Source organism: Cryptomonas paramecium, plastid (genome assembly GCF_000194455.1).
Source record: "Cryptomonas paramecium plastid, complete genome".
NCBI lineage: Eukaryota > Cryptophyceae > Cryptomonadales > Cryptomonadaceae > Cryptomonas > Cryptomonas paramaecium.
This window is the reverse complement of record NC_013703.1, coordinates 67,379-77,717: the sequence shown is the minus strand read 5'-3', so window position 1 is coordinate 77,717 and position 10,339 is coordinate 67,379. Positions and strand designations below refer to the sequence as shown.

The 10,339-nt window shown below is 43.4% G+C and overlaps 6 protein-coding genes and 11 non-coding genes across 17 annotated transcripts; 12 read left to right on the top strand and 5 right to left on the bottom strand. All coding sequences in view use genetic code 11, as the record gives it.

Annotated features, from left to right (window-relative positions):
* The first annotated feature begins 114 nt into the window (after nt 1-114).
* trnT(TGT) lies at nt 115-187 on the top strand. Its single transcript has one exon. It is a non-coding gene; the product is annotated as a tRNA-Thr (tRNA).
* Nucleotides 188-202: 15 nt separating this feature from the next.
* On the top strand, nt 203-274 carry trnV(TAC). Its single transcript has one exon. It is a non-coding gene; the product is annotated as a tRNA-Val (tRNA).
* Nucleotides 275-281: 7 nt separating this feature from the next.
* Nucleotides 282-354, top strand: trnR(TCT). The gene has a single exon. It is a non-coding gene; the product is annotated as a tRNA-Arg (tRNA).
* An 18-nt stretch (nt 355-372) lies between these two features.
* On the bottom strand, nt 373-1,374 carry chlI (Mg-protoporyphyrin IX chelatase). The gene has a single exon. It carries the CDS (start codon nt 1,372-1,374, stop codon nt 373-375), a length of 1,002 nt encoding a protein of 333 aa, YP_003359299.1.
* Nucleotides 1,375-1,602: 228 nt separating this feature from the next.
* rrn16 lies at nt 1,603-3,095 on the top strand. The gene has a single exon. It is a non-coding gene; the product is annotated as a 16S small subunit ribosomal RNA (ribosomal RNA).
* A 60-nt stretch (nt 3,096-3,155) lies between these two features.
* trnI(GAT) lies at nt 3,156-3,229 on the top strand. Its single transcript has one exon. It is a non-coding gene; the product is annotated as a tRNA-Ile (tRNA).
* Nucleotides 3,230-3,232: 3 nt separating this feature from the next.
* Nucleotides 3,233-3,305, top strand: trnA(TGC). Its single transcript has one exon. It is a non-coding gene; the product is annotated as a tRNA-Ala (tRNA).
* A 52-nt stretch (nt 3,306-3,357) lies between these two features.
* On the top strand, nt 3,358-6,236 carry rrn23. Its single transcript has one exon. It is a non-coding gene; the product is annotated as a 23S large subunit ribosomal RNA (ribosomal RNA).
* A 39-nt stretch (nt 6,237-6,275) lies between these two features.
* On the top strand, nt 6,276-6,396 carry rrn5. Its single transcript has one exon. It is a non-coding gene; the product is annotated as a 5S ribosomal RNA (ribosomal RNA).
* Nucleotides 6,397-6,431: 35 nt separating this feature from the next.
* rpl21 (ribosomal protein L21) lies at nt 6,432-6,758 on the top strand. Its single transcript has one exon. It carries the CDS (start codon nt 6,432-6,434, stop codon nt 6,756-6,758), a length of 327 nt encoding a protein of 108 aa, YP_003359298.1.
* A 13-nt stretch (nt 6,759-6,771) lies between these two features.
* On the top strand, nt 6,772-7,038 carry rpl27 (ribosomal protein L27). The gene has a single exon. It carries the CDS (start codon nt 6,772-6,774, stop codon nt 7,036-7,038), a length of 267 nt encoding a protein of 88 aa, YP_003359297.1.
* On the bottom strand, nt 7,022-7,516 carry orf164 (hypothetical protein). Its single transcript has one exon. The coding sequence runs from the start codon at nt 7,514-7,516 to the stop codon at nt 7,022-7,024; it is 495 nt and encodes a 164-aa protein (YP_003359296.1).
* A 141-nt stretch (nt 7,517-7,657) lies between these two features.
* On the top strand, nt 7,658-8,353 carry ycf29 (TctD-like protein). Its single transcript has one exon. The coding sequence runs from the start codon at nt 7,658-7,660 to the stop codon at nt 8,351-8,353; it is 696 nt and encodes a 231-aa protein (YP_003359295.1).
* Nucleotides 8,335-8,407, bottom strand: trnH(GTG). Its single transcript has one exon. It is a non-coding gene; the product is annotated as a tRNA-His (tRNA).
* A 20-nt stretch (nt 8,408-8,427) lies between these two features.
* Nucleotides 8,428-8,499, bottom strand: trnQ(TTG). The gene has a single exon. It is a non-coding gene; the product is annotated as a tRNA-Gln (tRNA).
* Nucleotides 8,500-8,541: 42 nt separating this feature from the next.
* Nucleotides 8,542-8,615, bottom strand: trnR(ACG). The gene has a single exon. It is a non-coding gene; the product is annotated as a tRNA-Arg (tRNA).
* Nucleotides 8,616-8,752: 137 nt separating this feature from the next.
* groEL (chaperonin GroEL) lies at nt 8,753-10,336 on the top strand. Its single transcript has one exon. The coding sequence runs from the start codon at nt 8,753-8,755 to the stop codon at nt 10,334-10,336; it is 1,584 nt and encodes a 527-aa protein (YP_003359294.1).
* Nucleotides 10,337-10,339: the final 3 nt, after the last annotated feature.

Below are 10,339 nucleotides of genomic sequence, written 5' to 3'. Positions count from 1 at the left end.
TTATTTCAATGTAAACATAGAATTTTTACTCTTTTGCACCTGTAATCTCTATTATTATAATGTATTATAATAACATATTCATGTTACAATACATCTAGTATACAGCTTATATGCGCTGGTGTAGCTCAATAGGCAGAGCAACTGATTTGTAATCAGTAGGTTGTGAGTTCAACTCTCTCCACCAGCTATAAAATAGAAAGAAGGGCGGTTAGCTCAGAGGTAGAGCGCCTGCCTTACAAGCAGGTGGTCACTGGTTCAACCCCAGTATCGCCCATCGCGATGGGTTCATCGTCTAATGGATAAGGACAGGGATCTTCTAAGTCTCCAATGTAGGTTCGATTCCTACTGAGCCTATGTTATTGTTTGACACATTCACAGCGAAGAGACTGTTTCCCAAAAGACATTTTTTACCATTTGGGAAGAAACTTCAATATCACGAATCTCATGCGTTAGTCTGTGGCATAAGCACATCCCGATAACCGCATCAATATCTTTAAGCAATACTTGAATCCTGCCTTCAAAGGCAGCGTGAGCTCTAGAAGCTCTCGCAACCGCAATATCGCCACGCACCCCATGCAGACAAAGCTTACTGCAAACATCACATATTATTCGTTGCTGAACTGAATTAATAATAACTTTAGGCAATCTATGTATGGCCTTTAAGATCTTACTACGAAGGTCTCTTTGTAGAGATACGTAACCTTTACGAAATAAATGGGGATTTTTATCAAACTGTAAGCATTGAAGTAACATCTTTGTGCGCATATCTGAGTTTTCTGGGCCAAGGGGTTCAGCACACATTCCAAATCGATCTGCAAACTGTGGGCGTAAATCGCGCTCTTCTGGGTTTCCTGATCCAATTAAAACAAATTTTGCTGGGTGACGCATGGAGATCCCATCTCTTTCAATTGTATTCCATCCAGAAGCAGCTGCATCTAGTAAGACGTCAATTAAATTGTCTTCTAATAAATTTATTTCATCCACATATAGAAAACCCATGTGTGCTTTGGCTAAGATGCCAGGCTTAAGCTCTGTAACACCCTTTGTGAAAGCCTTTTCTATGTTAAGAGTTCCGCAGATATGCTCTTCTGTTGCTCCTAATGGAAGCTCTACCATAGGCATGGAGCGCACGCTAGTCCTTGTGCCTTCTGTGTGTTTTGTCCTCTGATTTATCTTGTGCTTAGGGTAAGGATTAATAAAGTCTTTGATATCTGGTAAGAGTTCTTTAATGGCCCTGACAGTGGTGGATTTTCCTGTCCCTCGGGTTCCGAGGATGAGCAGTCCTCCGATGTTTGGTTCTATTGTGTTTAGTAGTAAGGCAAGTTTCACAGAGTCTTGCCCTAAAATGGCGGTAAATGGAAAGGTTGGTTTCATATCAGTTTTGCATGTGACAGTTATATTGGTGGAAGCGTTTTTAACTGTGTAGTTTTTTTTTCTCTTGCAGTTACACAGATTATACACCTAGTGCTCTTTTTTGTAAAGAGTTTTGTATCGCTGTGCAGTGGGTTGACAATTGCAGTACTTATACTCTATTATGTATAGCATAGTTAGAAACTTAGCTTGCATGAACCTTACGGTATGTAAAAAGTTTTAATATTGGATATTGTGGAGAGTTTGATCCTGGCTCAGGATAAACGCTGGCGGTATGCTTAACACATGCAAGTCGTACGAGAATTTTTTATTCTAGTGGCGGACGGGTGAGTAACGCGTAAGAATCTGCCCTTAGGTTTGGGATAACTACTGGAAACAGTTGCTAATACCTTATATGCCGGGAGGTGAAAGGCTATTGTGTCTCCTAAGGAAGAGCTTGCGTCTGATTAGCTAGTTGGTGAGGTAATGGCTCACCAAGGCTTTGATCAGTAACTGGTTTTAGAGGACGACCAGTCACACTGGGACTGAGACACGGCCCAGACTTCTACGGGAGGCAGCAGTGGGGAATTTTCCGCAATGGGCGAAAGCCTGACGGAGCAATACCGCGTGAGGGATGAAGGCCTGTGGGTTGTAAACCTCTTTTCTCAAGAAAGAAGTTCTGACGGTACTTGAGGAATAAGCATCGGCTAACTCTGTGCCAGCAGCCGCGGTAATACAGAGGATGCGAGCGTTATCCGGAATTATTGGGCATAAAGCGTCTGTAGGTTGCTTGCCAAGTCTACTGTTAAAGACTAGGGCTTAACCCTGGGAAAGCAGTAGAAACTAGTAGGCTGGAGTGTGGTAGGGGTAGAGGGAATTCCTAGTGTAGCGGTGAAATGCGTAGATATTAGGAGGAACACCGATGGCGAAGGCACTCTACTGGGCCATTACTGACACTGAGAGACGACAGCTAGGGGAGCAAATGGGATTAGATACCCCAGTAGTCCTAGCCGTAAACTATGGATACTAGATATTGCGTGCTTTAACCCATGCAGTGTCGTAGCTAAGGCGTTAAGTATCCCGCCTGGGAAGTACGCTCGCAAGAGTGAAACTCAAAGGAATTGACGGGGGCCCGCACAAGCGGTGGAGTATGTGGTTTAATTCGATGCAACGCGAAGAACCTTACCAGGATTTGACATGTTAGGTATCTGTCTGAAAAGATGGAGTGCCCTCTGGGAGCCTGAACACAGGTGGTGCATGGCTGTCGTCAGCTCGTGTCGTGAGATGTTGGGTTAAGTCCCGCAACGAGCGCAACCCCTATCCTTAGTTGCCATCTATTAAGTTGGGCACTTTAGGGAGACTGCCGATGACAAATCGGAGGAGGGTGGGGATGACGTCAAGTCAGCATGCCCTTTATGTCCTGGGCTACACACGTACTACAATGGTCGAAACAAAGGGTCGCTAGCTTGCGAAAGTGTGCTAATCTCAGAAATTCGGTCTCAGTTCGGATTGCAGGCTGCAACTCGCCTGCATGAAGTTGGAATCGCTAGTAATCGCAGGTCAGCTATACTGCGGTGAATTCGTTCCCGGGCCTTGTACACACCGCCCGTCACACCATGGGAGACAGTTATACCCGAAGCCGTTACTCTAACCTCGTGAGGGGGGCGTCTAAGGTCGGGCTGTTGACTGGGGTGAAGTCGTAACAAGGTAGCCGTACTGGAAGGTGCGGCTGGATCACCTCCTTTTAGGGAGACCATAGAGTCTTTTAGGTTACTGTGTCCTTGTGCTTTTTCTTCTCTCTGGGTGGGCTATTAGCTCAGGTGGCTAGAGCGCACCCCTGATAAGGGTGAGGTCTCTGGTTCAAGTCCAGGATGGCCCATCGGGGGGCATAGCTTAGTTGGTAGAGCGCTGCCCTTGCACGGCAGAGGCCAGCGGTTCGAGTCCGCTTGCCTCCAATGAGTTGAAGAATATAAATTTTTAGATCTGCAAATCTATTCTGGTTTTCGTATTTAAGCAATTAAGGGCTTAGGCTGGATACCTTGGCGCTCAGAAGCGATGAAGGGCGTGTCTACCAGCGAAATGCTTCGGGGAGCTGGACGTAAGCTTTGATCCGGAGGTTCCCGAATGAGGAAACTTTTTATACTGTACATCTAATTCATAGGTGTACGAGAGCTAACCTGGAGAACTGAAACATCTTAGTATCCAGAGGAAAATAAAGCAATAGCGATTCCCATAGTAGCGGCGAGCGAAAAGGGAACAGCCTAAACCATCTTCGCGGGTGGGGTTGTGGGACGGCATGTGCTTTGGTAGTTATGGTTAGGAGAAACTTTTGGAATGAAGTACCGCAGAAGGTGATGGTCCTGTACCCGAAAGCCTGTTACTATTCTATGCTGTATCCCAAGTAGCATGGGCCACGTGGAATCCCGTGTGAATCTGCGAGGACCACCTCGTAAGGCTAAATATTCCTGAGCGACCGATAGCGTACAAGTACCGTGAGGGAAAGGTGAAAAGAACCCCGGAAGGGGAGTGAAAAAGAGCATGAAAGCGTAAGTCTACAAGCAGTGGAAGGACGACTAAACGTTCGACTTCGTACCTGTTGAAGAATGAGCCGGCGACTTATAGGCAGTGGCAGGTTAAGGTGTTACTACTGGAGCCATAGTGAAAGCGAGCTTTAATAGAGCGTTGGTCACTGTTTATAGACCCGAACCCGGATGATCTAACCATGGCCAGTGTGAAGCGTAGGTAACACTCCGTGGAGGCGCGAACCGACTAATGTTGAAAAATTAGCGGATGAGCTGTGGTTAGTGGTGAAATGCCAATCGAATTCGGAGCTAGCTGGTTCTCCCCGAAATGCGTTTAGGCGCAGCGGTCAGCGCTATAGCTTAGGGGTAAAGCACTGTTTCGGTGCGGGCTGTTAACACGGTACCAAATCGATGCAAACTCTGAATACTAAGTGCGTAGCTGACCAGTAAGACTGTGGGGGATAAGCTCCATTGTCAAGAGGGAAACAGCCCAGACCACCGGCTAAGGCCCCTAAATGATTGCTAAGTGATAAAGGATGTGGGAATGCTTAAACAGTCAGGAGGTTCGCCTAGAAGCAGCTATCCTTTAAAGAGTGCGTAATAGCTCACTGATCTAGTGCGCCTGCGCCGAAAATGAACGGGACTAAGCAGTCTGCCGAAGCTGTGGGATTTTTATAGATCGGTAGGGGAGCGTTCCACCGTAGGTAGAAGCATTAGTGTAAACGGGTGTGGACGAAGTGGAAGTGAGAATGTCGGCTTGAGTAGCGAACACATTGGTGAGAATCCAATGCCCCGTAAACCTAAGGTTTCCTCCGGTAGGCTCGTCCGCGGAGGGTGAGTCAGGACCTAAGATGAGGCCGAAAGGCGTAGTCGATGGCGAACTGGTTAATATTCCTGTACTATTTACTATTGATTCTGAGGGACGGAGAAGGCTATGCTATCCGGGTGCGGATTTCCCGGTTCAAGTATGCGAGGTGTTGAGAGGTGGAGAAAACATCTTGAGCTGAGCTGCGAGTACGATAGGTGTTTCTACACTGAAGTGGTTGATGTCATGCTTCCAAGAAAAGCTCTATGTATCTTAAGTAGTAAATACCTGTACCTTAAACCGACACAGGTAGGTTAGTAGAGTATACTAAGGGGCGCGAGATAACTCTCTCTAAGGAACTCGGCAAAATAGCCTCGTAACTTCGGGAGAAGAGGTACCCGTAAAAGGGTTGCAATATCTAGACCCTGGCGACTGTTTAACAAAAACACAGGTCTCCGCTAATTCGTAAGAATATGTATGGGGGCTGACGCCTGCCCAGTGCCGGAAGGTTAAGGAAGTTGGTTAGCTGTAAGGCAAGGCTAGCGACTGAAGCCCCGGTGAACGGCGGCCGTAACTATGACGGTCCTAAGGTAGCGAAATTCCTTGTCGGGTAAGTTCCGACCCGCACGAAAGGCGTAACGATCAGGGTGCTGTCTCAGAGAGAGACTCGGTGAAATAGACATGTCTGTGAAGATGCGGACTACCTGCACCTGGACAGAAAGACCCTATGAAGCTTTACTGCATCTTGAGATGAGTTTTGGTCTTGTTGCGCAGGATAGGTGGGAGGCTTTGAGTAAACTCTTGCGGGAGTTTAGGAGCTGCTAGTGAGATACCACTCTAGTAACACTGAATCTCTAACTGTATATCATTAGCTGATTATAGGACATTCTCAAGTGGGTAGTTTGACTGGGGCGGTCGCCTCCTAAAAGGTAACGGAGGCGCGCAAAGGTTTCCTCAGACTGGTTGGACATCAGTTATTGAGTGTAAAGGCATAAGGAAGCTTGACTGCGAGACTTACAAGTCGAGCAGAGACGAAAGTCGGCCTTAGTGATCCGACGGTTCTGAGTGGAAGGGCCGTCGCTCAACGGATAAAAGTTACTCTAGGGATAACAGGCTGATCTCCCCCAAGAGTTCACATCGACGGGGAGGTTTGGCACCTCGATGTCGGCTCATCGCATCCTGGGGCGGTAGTACGTCCCAAGGGTTGGGCTGTTCGCCCATGAAAGCGGTACGTGAGCTGGGTTCAGAACGTCGTGAGACAGTTCGGTCCATATCCGGTGTAGGCGTTAGAGTATTGAGAGGATTTCCCCTTAGTACGAGAGGACCGGGGGGAATACACCTCTGGTGTACCAGTTATTATGTCAGTGGTAAACGCTGGGTAGCTATGTGTAGTGTGGATAACTGCTGAAAGCATCTAAGTAGGAAGCCCACCTCAAGATGAGTACTCTTCCCATTATGTGGGTAAGATCACGGTAAGATTAACCGTTTGATAGGCATTAGGTGTATGCTACAGTAATGTACGAAGCCGAGATGTACTAATAGATCGAGAGCTTAAAATTTAGGAATTTAGTTTAGTTTTGCAGTTCTAAGGGTTTTAGTTCCTGGTGTTTATAGCGTATTGGACCCACTCCGACCCATACCGAACTCGGATGTGAAACTTTACTGCGGCAACGATATTGGAGGGGGAGCCCTTTGAGAAACTAGCACGATGCCAGGAAGTTCTGTATATTTTTTTTGGTTTTTTTTTTTTTTTTATGTGTACCTATGCGGTTGTGTCTGCTGGAGGTGGTCAGCTTTGGGTTGAGCCTGAACGAGTTTATGATATTCAGCCTGTTCCCTTTAGCCCTGGTGATAGAGTTTTGTTGCCGAGGGTGTTGCTTATGAATTGTGTTGAAGAAAAATTTTTCCTTGGTGGTCCTTATACTCTTGATGTTTCTATTAAGGCTGTTATTTTAGGGCATGCAGAAGCTAAGAAGGTTAAAATCCTTAAGATGCAATCTAAGAAAAAAACTAGGAAAAGGCAAGGCTACAGAGCTCCTTTTAGTAGGATTTTAGTAGATTCTATTTCTGTTATTAAGTAAATTATTGCACGTCATGGCTCATAAAAAAGGAGGAGGTAGCACGAAGAATGGAAGAGATTCTCAGCCCAAGCGTCTAGGCGTGAAAGTTTTTGGCGGTGAGGTAGTTTCGGCTGGCTGCATTTTGATTAGACAAAGAGGAACTGTTTTTAAGCTAGGTAGAAACGTAGGCTTGGGCCGTGACTTTACGGTTTATTCGTTAGTTAATGGGCGTGTTGTTTTTGAGAGCCATGGGAAATCTGGGAAATGTGTTAGTGTACATCCTATTACTGTAGGTATTTAGTGTATTGGGCAGGTATTTTTTGGAATAATATTTTGTATATTTTTCGTAGTGCGTAAGTTAGTTTTTTTGCGTGTAGGTCGTAGCTTATGTTGGTGAGATATGCATGTCTTTGTGTTGTCGTGAGGCAATGTTCCAGATTATACAGAGCTTCGCTAGGTATATTGAAGTTGATTTTTTTGTCTTGCAGCATGCTTTTAGAGAATTTTTTTGATGGTTTTGCGTAGTAGAAAATTTTGTCTCTTACTTTAATGGCAATAAACTTCTGGTACGATGTGTTTAAATTTTTTTTACATTCTTGAATGCATTTGGTTATTGCGATTACACTGTAAAAATCGGTCATAGTAATTAGCTCTTTTCTAAATTTAGTTTGTAGTGAGCTTACTGTTTGTGGTTTGGGTGTTTTAGTGTGTGAATGTAAGATGAGTTTTAAGGATAGAATTTCTTTTTTTTGAGGTGTTTTGAAATTTGCGTGATTCATATTTTTCTGTAAANTTTTTTTTACGTGAATACAATTGTTTTGTTTTTAAGATGCGCTATTGATATTGGTTTTATTGAATTTTTGTGAGTTGTTTTAAATATATGAACTAATCTAAAGTATGTTAAGCATTTGTTTATAAAAATGGAAGTAAGTGTATTGAAAATATTTGTTTTAGAAGATAGAAAAAGTATAAGCTTTTCTGCAAAAAAGTACTCTGTGCCTTGTGATGCACAATTTACTTTTTTTCCTACTCTGCAAGAGTTAAGAGATAACTTATCTTTTATGATTCCTGATTGTCTTATATTGAATGTGATTGTAACAGAAGATAAGCTTTATAGTTTTATAAAAGAGTTAAGGTTAGGTATATATACTAGATACATACCTATAATAATATTAACATCAAAAAGTTTAAGCCAAGATAGAATAATAGGTTACGATGCGGGGTGTGATGCTTATTTAAGTATGCCTTTTGATCCAGGGGAGTTATGTTCTCTTGTGAAAAATTTACTTAGACAGAAGCAGTTGCCCACTTTATTTATTATGGAGATGTGCTCGCTGATAAGGGAAATTAAGTCACTCGCTGTGGATAAGATAAGTTCAGCATCTTATCCTGTAACAAAAATTTTTTTTACTAGGCAAGAGGCAAATGTATTGAAGAAAATTATGGAGGGTAAAACGATTGCACAAATCCAAGAAGAGCTAAATACAAGTAGAAGAAATGTGGAAAAGTATTTGACACGTTTATATGATAAAAGTCAGATTAGTGGCCTTAAGGAGCTAAAATCTCTTCCTTGGGATAGTATATTAGTTAACTTAAAGGCGAACGACGGGAGTTGAACCCGCGAATACTGGAGCCACAATCCAGCGCCTTAACCACTTGGCTACGTTCACCGCTTTTAATTGTCTATAACCTGGGGCGGTAGGATTTGAACCTACGAATGGCGGAGTCAAAGTCCGATGCCTTACCTCTTGGCGACGCCCCAGATTAAATCTTATTATATGCGTTGGCTCGCTTAGTAATAAGGAGTGCAAGGAGGGATTTGAACCCGCGACACCGTAGTTCGTAGCCACGTGCTCTAATCCACTGAGCTACAAGCACTTTCTATAAAGTATAGCACAAATTGCAGTACATAAAATACCTATATTTAGAAATGTTAATTATGAGTAACCGCTTTGCATAGTGCAACTTATAGTTGGTACAATTTTATGTAACTTATTTAATACTAAATTATCAACATGAGCAAAACAATACTATACCAAGAAAATGCGAGGAGAGCATTGGAGCGTGGGATGGATATTTTGGCGGAAGCAGTGTCTGTAACTTTGGGCCCAAAAGGAAGAAATGTAGTTTTAGAACGAAAGTATGGGGCTCCGCAGATAGTAAATGATGGGGTTACCATAGCTAAAGAGATAGAGTTGGACGATCATATTGAAAATACTGGGGTTGCATTAATACGTCAAGCAGCTTCTAAGACGAATGATGTTGCTGGGGATGGTACAACCACAGCTACTGTTCTTGCTCATGCTATGGTAAAGCAGGGTCTTAAAAATGTTGCAGCTGGCGCGAATCCGATTGCTTTAAAAAAAGGTATAGAGAAAGCGACGCATTTTGTGATTAACCAAATTTCGGAATACTCTAGACCAGTTGAGGATACGCTATCGATAGCCCAAGTTGCTACAATCTCTGCGGGAAATGATGAGGAAGTTGGGAAAATGATAGCTAACGCCATTGATAAGGTTGGGAGAGAAGGAGTTATATCTTTAGAAGAAGGAAAATCTACTGTAACTGAATTGGAAATGACCGAAGGTATGTATTTTGATAAAGGTTATATTTCTCCGTATATGGTTGTAGATACGGAAAGAATGGAGGTTGTACAGGAAAATCCATATATTTTGCTTACAGATAAAAAAATAACATTGGTTCAGCAGGAACTAGTTCCTATATTAGAGTTGGCTACCAAAACTGGAAAACCTCTTCTTATAATTGCTGAGGATGTTGAAAAGGAAGCTTTGGCAACTCTAGTTGTTAATAAGATTAGAGGAGTAATTGATGTAGTTGCTGTAAGATCGCCAGGGTTTGGGGATAGGAGAAAGGCAATGCTAGAAGATATTTCAATACTTACTGGCGGTCAAGTTATTTCGGAGGATGCCGGTTTTAGCCTAGAAGCGCTGCAACTAAGTATGTTTGGTCAGGCTAAGCGAGCCATTATCACTAAGGATGGCACAACAATTATAGCAGAGGGTAATGATAAACAGATTAGATCGAGGTGTGAGCAAATTAGGCGGCAGATAGATTCTAGCGAGTCATCGTATGAGAAAGAGAAGCTTCAAGAGCGCTTGGCTAAGCTTGCAGGTGGCGTGGCTGTGATAAAAGTTGGAGCAGCAACTGAAACTGAAATGAAAGACAAGAAACTTAGACTTGAGGATGCTATCAATGCAACGAAAGCGGCAGTTGAAGAGGGCATTGTACCGGGTGGCGGAGCAACTTTAGTGCACATAATGGTGGATTTAGGACTGTGGGCGAAGAACCATTTAACTGATGAAGAACTTATTGGTGCTTTGATTGTGGAAAAGGCTCTTGCGTATCCCCTTAGGCGAATTGTAGAAAACGCGGGAGTTCATCCTTCCATAATTGTTGAAGAGGTGCGAAATTCTAATTTTAGTATAGGGTATAATGCCTTTACAGGAAAGATGGTAGATATGTTTGATGAAGGTATTATAGATCCAGCAAAAGTAACTAGATCTGCACTTCAGAATGCTGCCTCTATTGCGAGTATGATTTTAACAACTGAGTGTATAATTGTTGATAAGCAAGAGTGATAT